This window comes from Crocodylus siamensis, chromosome 3 (assembly GCF_052110815.1).
Source record: "Crocodylus siamensis isolate JL-2025a chromosome 3, ASM5211081v1, whole genome shotgun sequence".
NCBI classification, from domain to species: Eukaryota; Metazoa; Chordata; order Crocodylia; family Crocodylidae; genus Crocodylus; species Crocodylus siamensis.
The window spans coordinates 36,523,878-36,543,591 of NC_143397.1; the positions used below are offsets into that span (position 1 = coordinate 36,523,878).

General features: G+C 40.9%; 1 protein-coding gene across 2 annotated transcripts in view; it reads left to right on the top strand.

The window, feature by feature from the left end:
• Positions 1-19,714, top strand: part of MRPS27 (mitochondrial ribosomal protein S27) — a 72,244-nt gene that overhangs the window by 45,502 nt on the left and 7,028 nt on the right. For both annotated transcript variants that reach the window (XM_090038131.1, XM_090038132.1), the window contains exons 5-9: positions 10,028-10,142; positions 11,076-11,154; positions 12,552-12,667; positions 15,083-15,185; positions 16,699-16,841. In XM_090038131.1, coding sequence (XP_089894257.1) covers positions 10,028-10,142; positions 11,076-11,154; positions 12,552-12,667; positions 15,083-15,185; positions 16,699-16,841 — 556 coding nt within the window. The remainder of the gene's footprint in view (positions 1-10,027; positions 10,143-11,075; positions 11,155-12,551; positions 12,668-15,082; positions 15,186-16,698; positions 16,842-19,714) is intronic.

A 19,714-nucleotide genomic window follows, 5' to 3' on the forward strand; every position in this document is an offset into this window, starting at 1 on the left:
ACTACGAAAAGCAGCTTTTGTTATAACAAAAAGTGTTTCACTTGTGAAAATAGTCTGTAAGATGAAAATGAGTAAAACTTTTCAAGCTGCTGAGGGTAGTAGCCTCTTGGCTGACACACTGCCAGGTATATCTGAGCAGATGAGTAGTTAAAAATAAAATGAATATATTTTTGTTTATTATTGTCAAGTTTGTTTGCTTGAAATAATAGTAATACATAAGCTATGTTCTGTAACAGTACGAATGCTATCAAAATGTGAAAAGTTTTGTTTGCTGTGATTTCAAGAATGTTAGAATATTGAACATTTTAGAATTAATATTAAACCCTTAGCTTTGGGTAGGATTCTCTAAAAACACCTAAGTCCTTTGAGCATTTTCAGAATCTCTGTACCCAATTACTCTCAAAGCAGTAAACTCTGGCAATCCTTCATTCCCTAAAAATCAACTAATCATAACCAATTGCTAGCTGTAAAATGGCACTTGAAATGATGTACTTTTTTACTACCCTTTACACACATAAAAACAACTTTCAGGGTGCACTTACTAGGTAGTGGGAATTAATTTCTTGACAAGTACTGCAAAGATTCTTCCCTTTCTTTCTGAAAGCATGTAAAGAGCCCAGATAAGGTGTTAATAGCTGCAGTAAAAGAAGTATAAGCACTTTTCACCAACATGTTTACTCATTTAAAAAAAATCATATGGCTGATACTTGTGTGCCAAGATTGAGACAGATGGAGAATCAGTCAAAATGGCAACAGACATCCATAACAGCTGAATGACTAAAAAGGCAGATTAAAGAAGCATTTTACTTATTTTCTGCAGTTTTACGGCCTTTGTGCTAATTTTCAATGTGATGCAGATAAGTAACAGTTCCACAGAATTGATTAAACCTTAACAAACACAAGTTTTAGCCTGACATGCACTGATTTTGCTGAAATTTGAAATCCTTACCAACGCAAGAAATCTGCACTTCATAGTTTTTAAAATATATATTTTCGTGCCAGAATACCAAGAGAAGATATTTCATAGATTTCATAGACATTAGGGCTGGAAGGGACCTCGGGAGATCGAGTCCAGCCCCCTGCCCAAATTAATTAATTAATGCAAGTGTTGCTTTTAAATTAGACTTTATTGTGGTTGCATGGGGACTTGGGAAAGCACTAGAGAATATCTTATCAGAGTCACTATAGCAACAGCTCACCCCATCTTTCCCCATGTTTTCCTGAGCCTAGCATACTTTGCATTCTAACACTAGATTATTAATGGCATTTGTATTCAAATCCAGGCATTTTCAACTGTAAAGCCCAGAAATATTTTTAAAAGGCAGGCATCCCAGAAGCTACATCTTTTACTGTCAGTATTTACAGGAGTTTTTAGTATTAAGGCGTTTCCATCTGGTTTCTTAACTGCTACACCCCAAAGGAATATCAGTGCTTCTAGTATAGGTTCTTTACATCTGTGACAAGAAATTTCGATCCCTCCCTCTCTTCCCCTCCCCCATTCCTTTTCCATCAGGACTGACGGAGGTAGGGGGTGATGGGTAATCAGACACTCTATTCATCCAAGGAAGAGGATGAAAAATAGGGACACTGTATTAAAGCACTTGTTCATTCTCTGTCTTTTATCAGCAATGTAGCCCTAAGTAACAGTAGTGAACTGTACCACATCTTTCCATCCTGATACTAATAGCAAAAAAAGAAAAACCCTAGCAAAATGTTTGTCAGTTCACATTTTAAATACAACTTAAATTCTGATGTAATAACTTGCTTGTATTCTGTCAGAAACTAAACCAGACATGTCTCCCCAGTTTAAAAGCAGCATTCAACAGCGCTTCTCTCTCTCAAAGAATCCTAAATGATACATGAACTGTCTAGCAGATGGAGCTAGGAGCTTTTATCTGACCAGTTTGAACTGTGTTGAAAGCTCCTTAAAACCTTTAACGTCTAGTTAGACATAGCTTTTGACTGAGGCCACGATATGAAAGATGCCCATGCATAGGAGGATGGTCTAAATCAAGCTGGGAATGTAGTTTTGAGAAGTGAACTTTGTTGCTGTCTGTTGGGACTCTTCTGAGGTGTGTTGTTCCAGTGTTTTGAATATATACAACCAATAAAAGATTTTGGAGAAGCGGCAGGAACAGGACAGGGTGTTGGGCTGGGAGTTCCCAGGGTCTGAGGGCGTATCCAGCCATGAGGTGGGGGATGCTTTGTGCATGCTGTCCACTGAATTTGTTTTGTTTTCTCCCTATCTGTCCATTTACTCTCCCACTTCAGTTACAAGTCTGGAGGGTATAAAAGCTACAGAATCTCAGTCCAAGCACATGATACTTTGGCTGATCATGTCCTCTGCTCTCCAGGGACCCCTCTCCTCACCCCTCTTGCTGTTGTTTATGAATGGTTCTGCAGGGGCTTTGGGTTGTGCAAGAAAGTCCATTTGCTACAGCTAGTTACAGGTTAGTGGAGCCATTCTGCTCCTGTTCAGTTAATGGTCACTGTCATTAAAAATTGGCAAATACATAGCACACGTTTTGGATCCACAAATCCCACTAAGCTCCAGATTTGTCCCTGTTACTATTTTTCTGTGCATTTATATGGAATACAGCATTTCCTTTGTTTCTGTAAACTGCCTCTTCATTCAGATATTGTTATGAAATTAGCAACATTTATCTAGTGTTTTGCAACTGTCTGACAATCCTATTTTCCTCTTTTGTGTTTTGTTCAGATGGGTGCATTAAATCCATTGCAAGAAAGATAAGCATTTGAAATGACAAAATGCTAGAGATTATCAACATTAGGCATAAATGCTTCTTGTATCAAAATTCAGCTCGTCAGTCATTTGTAAGATAATTCAAATAAGTGTCTGTCAGATGTACTAGGTAGGTCACTAATGGATGGATCTGATCCTAGCCGACATATGGCTTAATTGCCCTTCAGTGATAGAGTCAATTTTGGACAGAGACCTTTCAGTGATACTCTTTTTATGCAACAAAATAGGATTGAGCAACATGGTAGCTATTTTGATATTACTGGACAGTAAATACTATTTCTTATAGTATTTGGAGAGTTTTTACCACACTCTTGTTCAAACCAATGTATATTTACCCTCTTCCTAAACAGTGCAATATGTACTTCTCCCAAGTGCTTTCTAAGCAAAATGGTGTCTTGTTGTTTTACCAAATGTGATTACTGCTGCATGTCCAGATTAGAAAACAAAAAGCTTTGGGTTGGACAGAAACACAAAACAACGAATGACTGGAGGGGTGGGGTAAGGGGTTGTCAAGTATGGTTAAATGGTGAAAGCTGGTGTCAAGATTTTGACTTCTGATTTTTATTCCAACTCTTAACAAACATGGTGGCTGATTTTATCAGGGTGTTTTTATAGGTGGATTAACTAAGGCACAGAGACAATTTACTTTTGCCCAGAAGACTTGCTTTGAAGCTAAAGTCATCAGTGCATTTATACCTTTTGGAGGTTCTAAAATGGCATGTGTTATAGGAGTAAGATTTATTTACTTGAAGAAAAAACGTGACTGATGTCCAAACAATGAGGTACTGAGTATAATAAATGCTTGGATACCAAGGCTCATTTAAAAATATTTCACAGGAAAAAGGATTGCAAGTTTAGAATCCTTTATCAGAGAAATCAGATAAATACATATTAAGTGCGATAACTTAAAAATGTATGGCCTTTTTCAGGCAATAGCGTGGGGGAAGAATGAGCTTTTCTCTGTTGCCTTTCTTATGTGAGAGCACAGTGAGATTGTGAATCTATTTTTGTAACTGTTTCTATTGTTGCTCTTGGTAATTGAATTGTCATACAATGTGGAAACAGTATTCTACCTAAATCTTGGTAGAATGTTTTATTTTGCTATAAAAGGAAAAAATTGTTCCCTCAACTCCCACCCAGATTTAGAGAATCACAGTTAATATAGGACTTGTATATTTCGTGCTTGACTGCTCTGACAACATTGTGTACTGCATGTGAAAAAATTTTAAATAGATACACATGCATCCAGACAGACACATGTGCACAGATTTAGGTGAAGGAGAGAGAAAACAGAAGCTTCTTTCATTAACTGTGTTTAAAAGGAGACTCAAGCAGCAAAGGTTTTTCAGAGCAGGTGTCTTTGACACTGACATATGATCAATGCCCTCGGTTCCATTTAGAATGCAGAGGATTTCTCCCAATGCCTACAGCTTGAATTGACAAACAAAGGAGACTCTTAGATGACGTTTTCCTTTGCCTTCTAGTTTCCAAGCTAAGCCTGCCTGGAATCTGTTTGATCATTATGCATTGTAGCTTAAAAAATGTGTTTGGGAAGAAAAACCATGGTATTACCAAGTGCTTTGCATCTTTTTATAACCTGCATTTAGGAAGTGGAGTGGCTTTGGATTCCTTCCACAGAGGCAGCTTCTTCCTGGCACTTAGAGACATTTCTTGGAAACTGAAGTCATTTTTCAGATTGTCAATTTTCTTTCCATTCAGCATAAAAACCTTTTAGAACCTGAAGTGGGTAAAGAGAACTTTGTTCTGTACTGTTTCCTCAATTAATATACCCGAGTGTCCAGAGCCAGTCTGGTTGTAGAGAACTAAAAAGACACCTAAAAATATAAATGGAAGACTTTCACTGTGCTCTCCACCGCTATATCATTATAAGTTTTATCCCTTGCCTGGAGTGGCTCCTACCAGCTTAATGGTATATGGCAATTTGAATATCATGAGTAAAGTTAAAATGCGTTAAATAGATAAGTGGTTAGTCAGAGTCAGAAACTATGATGAAGGAATGCATTGTATATACAGTATAACCTCATAAATACAGATATCAGAAATCTAGAATTATTGAAAATCTGGCAATTTTTAAAACTACACTCCACTGGGGAGCAGCAGCAGCCAGTCCCAGAGCAACGGAGGGGGAAGCTTGCACGTGGTGCCTGCCACCACCCCGCGCCGCCACTCCATGTGCAGTCACTGCTCTGGGACCAGCAGCTGCTCCGGTTTCAAAAATCCAGAATTTTCACATTTCTGGCAGGTGTTTGGTCCCGAGCATGTCAGATTCATGAGGTTATACTGTATACATATTCCTTGTATTGTAAATACTCTATTTTTCCCCTCATCACAGTGAGAAGAATGACAGGTATCTTTAAAATATATGCAAAACATCATTGCCAAGAAAAAATGGAATTGTTTAGGGGAATAAAAATTGATAAAGGAGTAGTAGAACAGTATTGCAAGGGAAAAATTCAAGTGGAATTCTAGAGACGACTTCTTAAGTAATAATTATGTTAGCACTTAGGGACCACGTTGTCTTAGACATGGTGCTTCCACATCACAACAGTCAGTTAGCCTCTGTCCTGAAGAGCTACTTAGGAAAAGAAGCAGTTATTCCCATTTTACAGATGGGCAACTGAAATTAAGGGATTTGTATGTGGGAAGTCCCTAGCCGTGCTGTCTAGTTGGGTGTGAGAGCTTCACTATTACCTCCAAGAATTAAAACTGTAATTTAGGGAGCAACCATATTTAGGGGAAGAAAAGGACTAAGCAATTGAAAAGATCCTTTCTTTCTTTAGTCTGTACAGTTCCATGATCTAGCTTTTGCTTATGCAATTTTTCTGACATGTGACAGTCAAAAAAACTCCACAAAAAAAACCCACACTCTCATGAATACTATGCTGTCATCTTTAGCATTCTGTTATTTGCTCCAAAGTTATTGTAATATTTTGCCTGAGAAAAGTTGTATGAAATGTGGTAAGACAATTTTGCCACTTGGTGGCACCAGACAAATTTCAAAGATTGTTTTTTTTAAACAGAGAAGCTACTCAGCTGTTTTTTTGCAGAGCTCAAAAGTCAGTATAAAACATACTGCCTGTAGTTCTGAGCACAAAAAAAGTCCCTTAAAGATTTTTCAGCATCTGATGGACTGCACTGTCATTCAAAGTCTTCTAAATAGATCAGACATTTCCATGTTACTGTAAATGACAGACAACAAGGCCTTGATACAGAAAGTTAGGAAATTAGGAATATGTTCTCAGTTTGATATGCAGAGTTTTATTTGTGTCAGCATACAGTCACTCAGCTGAAGTCATTTCAGTTGTGCCAAGTATGTATACTACATCCTAGCTTTCAACTCCAAGATGCCATAATGTACGTTTTGCAAGAATGAAGTAGTAATTTGATTAAATTGTACTCCTGGGGTTGATTATTTGAGCAACTCCCCAAACTAGAAAAACAAAAAATTCTACCACTGGTAGTTGTGTTAAAGTATTATTGCATTCTGCAATGTTAGTCTTACAGTGACCTCTCTAGTTCACTGACTACCCCTCTCAAAGGCATTCTTTCCTAGTTTCATGTAGGGAGAGAGATTCTTAGTTCAGTGGCTCTGAGGCTCACCATATTGATTTCTCAGCTGTTAGCATTAAAGGGCATCAACAATGAGCTACATTAATACTGTTACAGATTCTTCCCCTTGTTTTTTCTGAGTGTGTTATAAGAATCTGGCATACAAAAAAACTAGAACTCTTGGTTCCCAAAATGATACCTTTTATTAGACCAACTGGAAAATGGCAAGAAAATTGTCCTGCCATTTCCACTTGGTCTAATAAAAGGTATCATTTTGGAACCAAGAGTTCTAGTTTTTTTGTATGTCTTTTTGTCTCAGACCAACACGGCAACCGAGTACACCTCTTAGAAGAATCTGATGTTTCTTTGGGGTTATTAGCTCTCAAAGGAATGAATCCCAGGAGCAGGCATCTGCAAGATTATTTCCTAGTCTTTCCATTGACTGTATAAAGATTACTAGAAGCTTCCCTAATTTAATTCTATATGAATCCTCTGATTTGCTGTAACCTGCTTTCTGCAGCTTTAGCCTCTTTCTTTCTTTTCGTCTGTCCCTGAAATGTTGCACTGCCTAATTATACCCTGTTATGTGTTTCAGTGAGAAAGAAGGAGGGAGGTGCTAATGGTCGTCAGAGTGACCAGCATTTCCCCCTGCCTCCTTCCATTTCAAAGGAAGCGGCTGCTGCAACATTTGGGCATTTCATCAAGGTTAGGCATGAAAACTGAAACTCAATGGGCTTCTGTTGATACAGTGTGAAAACAGAGTCTGTGTAAGCAGTCGGAGTTAAAGTTGATAGAATGGATCTTGTCCTTTCTTTGACAGTTCCCCTCCTGCATTATGGATAAATGGGAATACATGATGCCAAAGGGAGTCTCTGCATGTATGTACACACACACACAAGCAAGCACACTTTGGGGGATGGGTGAAAAAGCTAGCCATTTTGGCACAGTTGTTTTCCCCTCCATGCCCAACTATCCTATAATGATTTATTATTCTGATTATAAGCTCTTTGGGGTAAGACCTTCTTTCTATGTTCTGTTTGTACAGCACCTAGTACAGTGAGCTTCCCAGGCTCTGTGGAATATAAATCCATTTTTGCATTCTGGTAGTGCCCATAACACGCTAGTTGTTGTTCACACAAATAAGAGCACTATATTAGCCCCCCAAACAGTAGTCAGTGTTTTTCGGTCATCTTTGACATGTCCAACAAAAGTCTAGGAGGTATATGATTTCAGAAGCTTGCATTAACAAGAGATTTCACACTTGTTTTAGGCAACAGTATATTGCCATCTAAAGGCCTTTACTGTTTAATTTAACTGAGTTTGAATTCAATCAGCAGCAGCACTCTTGCTATGCAAAGAGAGATCACAGAGGTTTCTGTCTCTGGTATGTCTTGGACGACAGCTACAGTTCTGTTTAAAGAGAATTGTTCAAATCCACTAATTTTTCAGTGCTTGCTTTCATCCTCTCTCCCTGCCCTGTTGGAAAAGATGCTAGAGACCCAAAAGGTATCAAGGCGCATCCAAATGTGCAGACATGTACAGTTTGTGGTCCTTCAAGCCACACGGATCGCACACTAAACTCTGCATGGTGCAGTGTGGGGGTAAAGTTAGCTACTGGGATTTCCTCAGGGTGCCTGGAGACAGTAATGCCAAGCAGCTGTGGGCTGGCTGCTGCCCAGTCTCCGTGTGCCTCAGCTGCAGAGCCCCCACACTGAGGCATGTGGAACCCCTGCCCGGAGCAGCTGGCTAGGGCGCAGTGTGCTCAGCCAGTGGCTCCACAACACCCAGTGACAAGGGAGCAAGTAGCCCCGCACTGAGCATTGACTGCTAAAATAAAGCAACTTTGAAAGATTCTAGCAGCTTTATCACTGGGTATACTGTACTCCAACCCCTTTGAAATGGTTGGTGAAACAGTCTGTAGCAATTAGATAATTGTTTCATTAAATATGATTAAATCCAAATGCCTGTAATTGATGCTTCCTGTAAGCATTGGCATAACAAGACTTAAATGAAAATAAATAGTTCTTACTGTTCCCACTATCAAAATTCCAGAGGAAGGGGTGCACAAAGCAATTAAACCAACAGAAGGGGCATTTATATTGATATTTTAAGTGTGGGTTTGTTTTTTAGTATTCTTATTGAAAATGAGAGATCTCATCTGCCATATAAGAACCGGTACATTTAGGGTTTATTTAGTAATGTACATTTCAAAACTTCCGCTTTTGGCACTCCAGTCTCCAACAGCAGCAAAGACTCTATAGCCCAGAATGCTTTTCCACCCATTTTCAAGTTGAGTCATCTGCCTGGCCTTTAGCCATAGGAAATGATACACAGGAATTCATTGGTGGAGGAGGGGAGATGAGAGGGTTGGTGGCTATAGTAATCTGATAAATGTTCTGGAAAGCATGCTCATTCAGATGGAAGAACCAATCCCTCAACTAAATGGTGGTGCAGCATGGCTCAAGGCTCCTAGCATCTGCACATTAGCACAACTCAGTCATCACAGTTTTCTGCAGGAAGCAGAAGGCATTGAAGCTTTTATACTTTAGACAAAGCCTTTCCTTGATGCACATGGTTTACCATGTGAAAGACTGCGCATCTCTCTTGACATGTAGGTGTGAAATTTAGCCCAGGATCAAGAGAGATCCTTCTGTTTGGGGCTTTTAGTTTAATTTTAGAGTCCGTGCCTGCTGTAAGATACTGCAGGATTTTGGCAGCTTATTTTCCAAACAAATTGTAATGAATAAGAACAAACCCAGAATGTACAGACTTACAGCATTTTATCTTGAAACTTCTGGTTCTCATCATCCCCTAACCGTAGCTGTCAGTCATGGACCGATAGCCATTATGAAATAGATCAGCAAGCAGCACAAAGCTGACTGCTAGGTTTAGGAAGTTGGAGTTACTATGGACACTTTCCTTGCTGCAAACAGTGTTTTTGGATTTTCTTCTTTTGTGGGGGTGCAATGGAAACCAATCATCTTGCACTGGGAAATAACTTTTCCTCCCTAAATTCTGGTGCCCAAATTAAAAGTTACAGTCACAACAGTTCCATTATAAATCTTGTCCCTCTCCCTCCTCCCAAACCTTTCAGCACAGACACCCTACTTGACCTTTTTTTTCAAAAGCTGATAGATTTTACCTGGAGCTATCACTTGGCGCAGGAGTTTAGGTCTAGCGGAAATTTGTTCGAAGTTATCCTAAACAAAATAAACATGGGAAAAATTCACTGTTAACTGTAGATTTAATGTCTAGATGTCATGAGCCTGATTCTAACCTGATTTCCATTGAAGTAAATGAGTATCATCATCCTGAAAGCAATTAAGATTTTCAGAGTTAAACAAGATGAGGTATTAGATTTAGGCGTGTGGAACTCAAAAATAAATAATTTAGTCTTCTAGTTCTTCCCTCTCTCTTTCATGATTTGACAAAATTATATTCCTCTGCAAAGACTCAAGGACTGTTTAGATGCTTTCTTTGGAGGAGCAAATAAACATTGCTTGCAAATACTGTAGGACCTTCATTGCCAAAAGTACTGAAAGGTACACTTTGGGAAATGATAGAAGGTAATTATGTCCTTAATCCTGTCTGTCATTTTTAATTACACCCTTTGCAACTGACACTTCTGGGGAGAAATACATTATTATTGCCGTTTGAGATTGTTCCATAAGCCATGTTTGTTTCCTCCTTTAGGTTTCGGCATAGTCCAAATTGCTGGTACCTAAGAGAATGGACCATCCACACCTGGATCAGGCAGTGCTTTAAATATGGTGCACAGGACAAAGCCTTGTACACATTAAAACATAAGGTGAAGCATTCAAAAGATAAGCCAAGCATGCATCTGACAGAAGTATGAGATGAATAAAGATTGCCTCTATCACCAGCAAGGATTGCCTCCATCACCCTGTGGATGGAACTCTGGGCTTGGGACACAGTAGTTGAATTGAAAACATTCACTAAAAGCAGGGCTTGAGCTTTTTTCTTTTCCCCAGCTGAAGCTGACTGTTCATTTTTAACATTCAGCAGTGTCCAAAGTGCTAGACATACAGTCCCTAACTAATCCTGAAGAACTTGAAGGGTAGAGAAAGGGACTGGGGAGAGAAACCAACTAAAAAGCCACACAAGTGTGGATGAGAGACATCTCGTCCAAGAATGCCAAGCACAGGAACCCCAACCCTACAAATATACAGGTGCTTTACAGTTAAGCATGAATCTAACTGTCTGCAGGATTGCAACTGTAGCTCTTAGTTCTTTTTTGTGTCTAATAGCATTGTCCAAAATGCACTAGTCCAGGTGTATCAGATATGATGCCTGCTTTGCGACCCATACTGCATTCAGCACCCACCAAGGGTCAGTCTGGGATACCCCTCTTCCATTCCTACCCCTTCCCACCACATAGTGTGGGACTGCAGTGCACATGACACCTGCTTGGATCGATCCCGATCCAAGCTGTATACAATGCCTGCTCCGGCTAGTCTCCCAGGCCAGTCAGAGCAGGCACCATATGTGGCATAGCTGTGGACCATCTGGAGAAGATGCCTCAAATACTGGATCCAGCATGTGGGGGGCGGGGTAGTGCTGTTTATCCAGCCTGTGGACCAGTCCCACATCACTCATTTGGCTCACAGGGCTAAATGAGTTTGACAGCCTTACTTTAGTCACCCTAGCACCTTCACAACTTGTAACAGAATATCCTATTTGTGTTCTGTTTCTCATATTGTATTTCTCCTCCCTTCTTCAGATACAATATGGAATTTTCCCAGATAATTTCACCTTCAATATATTATTGGATTATTTTATCAAGAACAAGAATTATGAAGGTAAGAAACTAAATGTGTTGTGCATCTTCAAATATATGCTCTAAAAAGATGTGGTATTTTGATTAGAAAGTTTTTAAGTGTATTAAATACAGAATTTGATTATTCTTTTCAGCCACATTTTCTCTGAAGCAGGAAATACCTCTTTTCTCTTCTCTTCTCTCCTCCCTCTGCTTTCCCCACATATTTACATCTGGTTTCTGTATTTTCCTGTGTCTTTACTTATAACTTTGAAATACTTCAGGATGGCGGGCAGCTGATTAATTTTAATACCTCAACCTGAATTGCCGTCTCTCAGACTGTATATTCTAGTGATGCCTTCTCTGGTGGGATTGGGGGTGGGGAGCATTTATGATGAGACTGGAAACAATGTCTGTTTAATAGTAGCTGTATTGCAGACAGCTTAATCCCAAAGCCGTAGGGTGTTTGCTGAAAAACATGTGTTAGATTGCAACTTCAGCCAAGTTTCTCCAGTAATGAAGGCTTGCATAAAAGTTCTGAAAGTGAGGACAAAATTGCTGAATTCCAATGGTTGGCAACAGCTGGGCCAAGTGAGGTCCTCCCTGGCAGAATTCCTCCCCATGCCAACCATTTGTCTTTTCTTTGAATCAGATGCTCAGGGCCTTTTGTTTTACCCACCATCCTTCTGGTGGAGAGGGTGGACAGTCTTCTGTGTCTCTCGTATCATATTCGGTGCCTTGAAACTAAACATACGGGCCCTATGAACAAGCTAAGGTAAGCTTAGGTATAAACTTACAGCAGGTCAGCTCTGTAGTAACTAACACTATTTATACTCTTACACTCCAGCAAGTATGAGGTTCCTTACCCCTCAAGAACAGGGGGTTAAACTACTCTGCATTCAATACAGGCTAGGACCATGCACTTGAAAAGTCACCACAGAGTAGCTGATGTGCTGTAAATTCATACCCTAGCTTACTTATTAGTCGCTTGTTCCTGTAGCCATGCCCTAATTCAAGTGTCTTGTATTATGTGCAAGGTACTTTCACAGAGCTAAAACAGTCATTTTTAAAGGCAGGGAAAAGAAACACATACGGCAGTGGGCCATAACCTTTGGAGGCCATAACCTTTGGAGAAGGCCAGACTGCAGAGTGATCAGCACAGGTAGCCTAAACTGCTCCACTGAACTGCTTGGATGCTGCTGTATTGCATTCCCTCTTCCCAGCATCCTACTTGAGTAGCCTCAGAGCACTAGTACTAGAGAATTAGTCTAAGAATGAGAAGGCTTTTTTAATCTACCCTCTTATTAGTTTATTAGGGCTCTGTTGCTTCATCCACTGAAGTAATCTGGAATTATATCAGCATTTTCAGTAAGAGCAGAAGGGCTAATATTAAATTACTCTATCAGATCTACTCATTAACTGTTTTTGTTTCCTTGCTAGATGCAATGTCAGTAGTTACAGAGATCATGTTGCAGGAGAGTTTCGATAAACTCTCAACACAGCTTCTCTCTCTCTACACCTTATACCAATACCTGGCGACCAAATCAGAACATACAGTAAGCTTTGCTGCACATTGAAACTATATGGGTTACCGCATACTCAGCTGGGGTTTGGGTTGAGTAAAATTTACCTAGAGAATGATGTGAGCCACCACCCACTTCAGTTTATTTCTTCAAAATGGGGAAAATGATAACAACTGATAGGGACAGCCATATTTTCCTTTTTCTCCAAAGGGGAAGCTGGGTATTTCTGGAAGTTCAAGAGATTAACTAGGGAGGCACTACAAGTTGTGAAGTTGCAGATCAGGGTTTTCTTTTTTTGTCTGAAGGATTGAATCTTACTTGGCTCCAAGCCACTTGGCAAGTAAAAATACAGCTGCTGAGAGAATTTACCCAAGAAGTACAGTATGGGAAACACTGCTCAGACAGCATTTAAAGGTTGTTTATACATGTTATTGTTTTTAACAATAGTGTAATTAAGGTCATGGCAGGCAAGTGCAAAAAACTAGTTGCCTCCATTGCTGACAACTGGCTGCACTGCTATTGCTGCTGCCACTGCCCAGGGCACAGAGCTTCCCTATTATGCCTCTGGTTTATAATGGTGTTCCTAGTATAAAAAGGAGAAATGTGAATATTTCATTGGCAATGACTAATGATGTTCCAGTGTTGTGAACATTTTCATTAATATTTCTGCTACCTGTTGGACTTGGAGAATACTGGATTCAGTTGTTTGTTCTCACTTTTTGTTTATGTTTCATAGTAGGTGAATCATTTACCCCTAATCTGCCTCAGTTTTGATTTCTTATTCATAACCACCAGGTTCAAGGCCAACGTGATAGTTGTAATCCTGGCAAGTGGCATTACTGCAGAACAGCCCAGCCAGTGATCTGCAGTACTCATCAGGAAGGTTATTGGTAATCTTGTCTGGCATAGGTCTTCAGCAGTGCATTGTTATTGATAAGAAAAGTGTTTGAGGACACATTCCTGTTTCAAAAAGTATTTGGTAACATAATGTATCCCATAAATGCCATAAGGTTTTAATCAATTGGATTGCAGTTTCAGATTTTTTTTGCATAAAACTTGTTTGCAGTATTCGCCTTGTAGAAGCCAGTCAGTTTGCGTGATCAGTGGCTTAGGAAAAAGCTCAATCAGAAAAGCAGGAGGAAAACTTTATCTTCTAGTTGTGTACGTGCAAACCACCTGCGCCCAAATTTTGTATACTCTTGTTGTGGACATAAGTGCTAAGCAATGTGCACAAAAAACACTTGTTTAAAATGCAGGTGTACACACTGTCCAGCAGTTGTACATATACACCAATGCCAGAGCTTGAGAGTGGGTCCCTTGATGATGCATTAATTTGGGAAGCTGAATCCTTCTGACTTGTAAAGACCCTATACACCAGAATGCTTTTGGCATGTCGCTCTCTCCCTCTCTCTCTTTTAAGGCTATTAAATTTGTTTAATACTATTTAAAAGGTGAGGGTAGAAGCAAGCTGCCAGCATGCAGTGCCAAGTCACCAAAGAGTTTGAGCCTCTTCAATCCAGTCTTTTGTACCTCTGTTTTCCTCAGCGTCCTAGCTGATGAATGCAGTGCTTGCCTGATATCTGTTCATCCTCTGTTCCACACCGGATAGTGGGTTAATTCTTGAAGTCTCCTCCTTTGTTTTTGTTTTGCTGAGGGGGTAATGCAGGATGTTTCCCAAGACCAAACAACTCTTATGGTTTTAATTTACTTACTAATTTGACCCTGCTCTCCTATCATCACTAGTGGTCTTTGGTCTCGAGGGAAACTCATGCAGAGCAGTTCATCTAACAAGATGTCCATGTCTTCAGCTTACTGTGAACTTGCAGTAGCATTTTTAGTACAGTGGTGTGTGTGATTGGGGGTTTCCATAATATACCCTTAGTAGCATAGATTTTGTAGAAGGGCAGCTCCTAGTGCCTCTCCCTATGTTTTTGTATTCTCTTGGTGACCCCTTCTCATTGTGGTTGCTGGAGTCATGCATGTTCCTTTCTGCTCCTATGAATCACTCCCTGCCCACATGGACTTTTGCTGGGTTTTTTTCAAAAGTGGCTGCACCAGTATACAGATCTGGGTAAATTTTAGTTTCAGCAATACTAAGTTGAAGCAAATAGTAGGAATTTCAGGATGTGAGGGCAGAATCTTAGCTAGTAAAATCAACTGTTACAGCAGTTTACAGTGGATTTATACTGATTCACTGAAATTCAGTTTGGGGGCACTGAAATTGCTCTCGCACTCTATTTCAAGAAGAGCTGCATCTTTCTAAATATAGGTTACTGCTGTCACTGTGAATGGGATGGTGGCGAGCAGGGTGGGGGAGAGGTAGTACAGTTGATTTGTTTAATGCTTTTTTACCTTAAACACAAGGTTAGTATGAGCTAATTATTTAGCTAACGTTTGCAATTTTATCGTTGATCTACACAATACTTACTAAGTATGAATCATTTACAGTGGGAAGAAGAAAGAAACCTTGGTGCATCCCTGCTGCTTACAGGCCTAAAACAGAAAAATACTGTGGGTTTTAGCTCCCAGCTCTATGGCTATGCATTAATTGGTAAGTTGTAAGACCCTTACCTAATTTTCCTTTTATCCTTATTAGTTTACTAATGAAGAGTCTCATTAAATTACTTCTTTGCAGAAATAAAATGCAGTAATTTACACACAGTAATACTAGGCCTAAAGAAAAAGTAAGGCTTGCTTGTATTGGCACACAAGGTATATCAAGTAGTACCAGATACTGTGTTAGGCAATTTTATATTTTTTGTGCAGTTTTTTAACTCTGATCATTCTGAGAACATGGTTAAAATGAATGGAGCCTTCTTCCCTCTCCACTGCAAAACTGCAATTTACCTCTGTGTAAAAGCATGTTTTGGCAGAAAGCTTTATCCATTTGTTCCATCACTGTTACAGTTCCTGTTAGAAAGCTATCAGAGGTAATACAAACTAGACATGTTTTGAAAATGTAACTTCAAAGTAAAATGTGTAGTGGCAGAATGAGGATGCTGATTCTGATTTGAGCTGACTGTAAGACAAAATGCAGTCAATCAAAAAGGAGTTAAAAAATGCAAACTAATTTGACATTCCATGAGACTCATGGTTTACTGTTGACCAAAGACAGTAATACAGACTAGAAATGTCTGTTCTCTGCTTGACATCCAGACTTTGTTAATGCCATATAGATTGTCTGGGAAACTTGTTTTTAGAAAATGGACTTCACTGTTGTCTGTGAGCAAGTGCTCAATTCTGTAGCTTCGACATTCAGTGGATCACAAACTGTTTACTGCTGTGTCACATATCCTACAATCTTGGAACACTAATGGAACAGAACTCTGCAAGAGTGAAAGATGTCTACAGGCACAGCCTTGCCTGGAGCACTTTAACTATTTACATTTATCCATGGTCCATAAGCTTTGTGCACTTATTACTATACTTTTCCTGAATCGTCCTCCCCAGTGTAAGAAAAACCCAGGGTAGGTTTTAATGGTTTACATTTGTCAAAATCTTAATTCTAATTAAGCTGAACGCTTAGGGTATTTATAGACATGCTCTGCGAGGCACTTAAATTAGTGCTGCTTTGAGAACCATGATAATTAAAATGCCCAGAGCGTCACGTGTATCAGCATCCCTGTGCTGAAAAATGGTGACAGGGCACTTTGAACTAAAGCTCGTCAAATGTTTGACGAGCTTTAGTTCAAAGTGCCCTGTCGCCATTTTGCAGGGTGAAGGGGAGAGGGGCTAGAGCTTTAGTTCAAGCGCCCCCACTGCCATTTTGAAGCATGGGGATGCTGAATATATGTGACACTGTGGGCATTTTAATTAGAGTGGCTTCTGAAGTCTTCATAAGTGAAAACTCTGGGAACAGCCCCAAAAGCAGAGTCTGCTGGGCATGCAGGAGGCCACTCCTGCAAATGTCTAATGTCTCCTGTAACATCTCCATCTGAAAGGCAGATTACTGCTTACATGGCTCACAGGCCTGCTTTATGGCTCTGTACAGAATAGCCGACTCATCCCTTGTCTGAGGCCTCAAGTGATAAAGTATAAATCCTTAAAATGTCATTTTACTACAGGGAAAGTGGAGTTAACTAAAGGCCTGCGAGCTGTGTACCATCAAATGCCACTGATATGGACACCAGGATACTTAAACAGAGCTCTGCAAGTGATGGAGAAAGTGGCCTTGCTCTCAGAGGAGATAAAGCTCTGCAAAGAAGCAGTAAGTGTGAAAGAGCATTAAGATGGAATAGTTTTGCACAGCATGTGGCTTGAGGGCCCTATGTAGCCAGTATCCTGGACTTGGTAACTGCAAAACAGAGCCACAGCTAACTGATCTTCAGGTTTCTGGTGATTTCATACCACATGGCTGTCACTGCATGAGAGCCCCCCTTCTCCTTGCTGCTGCACCACATGAGCCTTTCCTGCTACTCTGCAAAGGCCCCAACCCACTGCAGGAGCAACCCCCACCCTCTGCATTGCTCCCACCACAATACAGTACACGATCCCTCCTTCTCCACACCACAGAGGTCCCTAGTATCCCTTGTCATACTTCACAGGTCCCATGGTGGTATCACATAGGCCCCCAATGTGCTTCACAGGCTTCCTGCTATACAGTGCACCACTGTATAGCCCCACCATACCACGTAGCTCCTGCATGCCCAGGTACAACACACAGGGTTTCCAGGTCCCTTGGAGCCCTCCCGCCATGGGCTCTCTCAGCCCCATGAGCCCTACGACTCTACCCCAGGGTAGGGGCAGGCAGTGGAAGCTGAGGGGGGGCAGGAGGGAGGAGGAACCTGGAAACTCCAGCAGCAGCAGCAGAAAGAGAGCAAGAGGGAGCAGCACTCAGGCCGGAAGTCTGGGGCTGCAGTTTAACCTCTTGGGGGCTGCCAGTTGGGCAACTGTCCTACAACAAGCAGCATATATCCAGCTGAATCCAGCCTCAAATCCAACATCTTGTAAGAAATTCAGTGAGCCAAACAATGCTTAGAGCAAAAACATTGCCTCTGATTTCAAACCACTTGCAGCACCCCTGCCAGGGAGCCCCCTCATGGGAGGTTCCACAGCACCCACCAACCCAGCAGTTCATACTCTTAGGCTTCCTTTCTCAGGGCTCCTGGCCCAGGAAGGGAAGAGCCTGGAGTATGCTACCTTCAGCTTCTGCCAGTTGGTAAAAGTTAGTTCCTGGGGCTGGGGCACAGAAGCAGGGAAATTTAATTGGGTATCAGTTGTCAGCTTATCTTTCTACCTTCTTCTGGATGGCTATGCTAAGAAAGGGGGAAGGGACCTATCCTTTACTAGGTGCCCTCTAGGCAGAGCCTGTATTACACATCAAGGCATGGGCAGTCTGCCTAGTGGCTAATGTAAGTTAGTAGCCAGAGGGCTGAGGAATAGCTGGGTCAAAGTCCAAATTAAAGTCAAAACAACAGGCAAAGCAAGGTTGCAGGGCAAGCTAGGTCAGGTGTCTGCGAGAGCCAAGTTCCAAACAGTCTAAGCCACAAGGCAAATGCAGAGGTCAATGTCCAGGCAGGGTCAGCAACATGTGGTCAGACCTGGAATCAGGAGACAGGGGCAAGGAGACAGCAGGACAGTCCAAGGGCAGCAAGAGCCTTGTTGTTCAGATAGCTTCCTCAGGAAACCTTATATAGCAAAGTAGGTAGGAAGATCCAATTAGCATTTGGGAGCCCAGGGCCAGCAGTAGGCGGCCTTTTCCCAGTGGGGCATGGTTCCCTGTTACTCCACCATTGTCCATGACCTGTGGCCTGATGGAAGACCAAGCTGGTGCCCAGCTTGGGGTTTGGGCCAGGTCCTGACAGCTAGTCAAGTTCCTGTCCTGCCTCCCCCACCTCTTGTATCTCTAACAGTTGTGTATATATAGGAAGGAAGCAACTATTCAGGCTGTTCAGGGCCATTGACTGCATGGTTGAAACCAGCTGTTGTGTTCATTATGGAGCAGCAGATCTGATCTGGTCACTTCAGGTTTATATTTATCTTCATAGGATGCCGTGATTGTGGTCAAGGCCTGGCAGTATTCTTTCACTGCTGACTTTACTGAATGAGAGAGGTACTTTACTGAATGAGACTTCACTGACTGAACCATCAGAGGGATGAGTACAATTCTGAAAAAAGTTCGACCTAAGAACTTAGGTCACTTCTTTGCTTTTCAGAATTCTACCCTGTGGTTTTTATGAAGTCTAAAGTGCATTTTCAGTTTTCTGGTCAAACTTGTAGAAAATGAGGTTGGTGCTGATCAGACACCATAGTCACGTTAAGGAGACACTTGTCCCCAGAACTGGAATTAGTGCCTAGCAGGGCTAAACAAGTAAAGTTCATGAGGTATTTGTATATGAAACATCTTAATTTCTGCAAAAGAGGGTCTTGTTGACCTGATTCTGCTCTCAGTTACCAGGGTAAATTAGAAAGTGCGTGCATGTGGGTTGAGGATAGGAAATGGGGGATTGGGTTTAAGTCAGCAAATATGAAAAATCAGTTGGCATGGTGTAGAATTAACAAAATGCCTCTCTCCAAATGACTGTAATTATGATAGTATAAATCAAAACATTAGGCCTTATTTTTAACTAGCTGAAAACTAATTGAGCTACATTGACTTGCATCAGCTGAGGATCTATCTGATGCATTTCATTTCAAGGTTCAACCAAGAGCTTACTATTGAAAATCCGTTTAGATATAAAAATATGTACATGATTAGAGTGACTAATAGTACTTGACTAGCTCAGACACCCGGGCAAGTCCTGCTACCACTGAAGCTTATGATTGAAGTGAAGAGCTGATCTTCCACTGACTCCAGTGCTTGCAACCTGGTGCTGTAAAACTTTTCCTTGCAGTGTCCTGGGTCTCTCTGGAGCAAGCCTTTCAGAGGCTTAAAGTTACATAGTAATTTTATGGTCTGAGTGGTCTGAGTAAAGAGAGGCTGCTTCAAAACCACTAAATTCTTGTGCCTTTGTATGACTCAAGGTAGTCAAGTTGTTTGAGAAACCCAGCAAACCATTCTGCTCTGTAACCCCACTCTTTTTTTCATATGTACAGTGTTTTGGTGGCTGAAAGCTTTTCATTATCTAAAGAGACATTTCA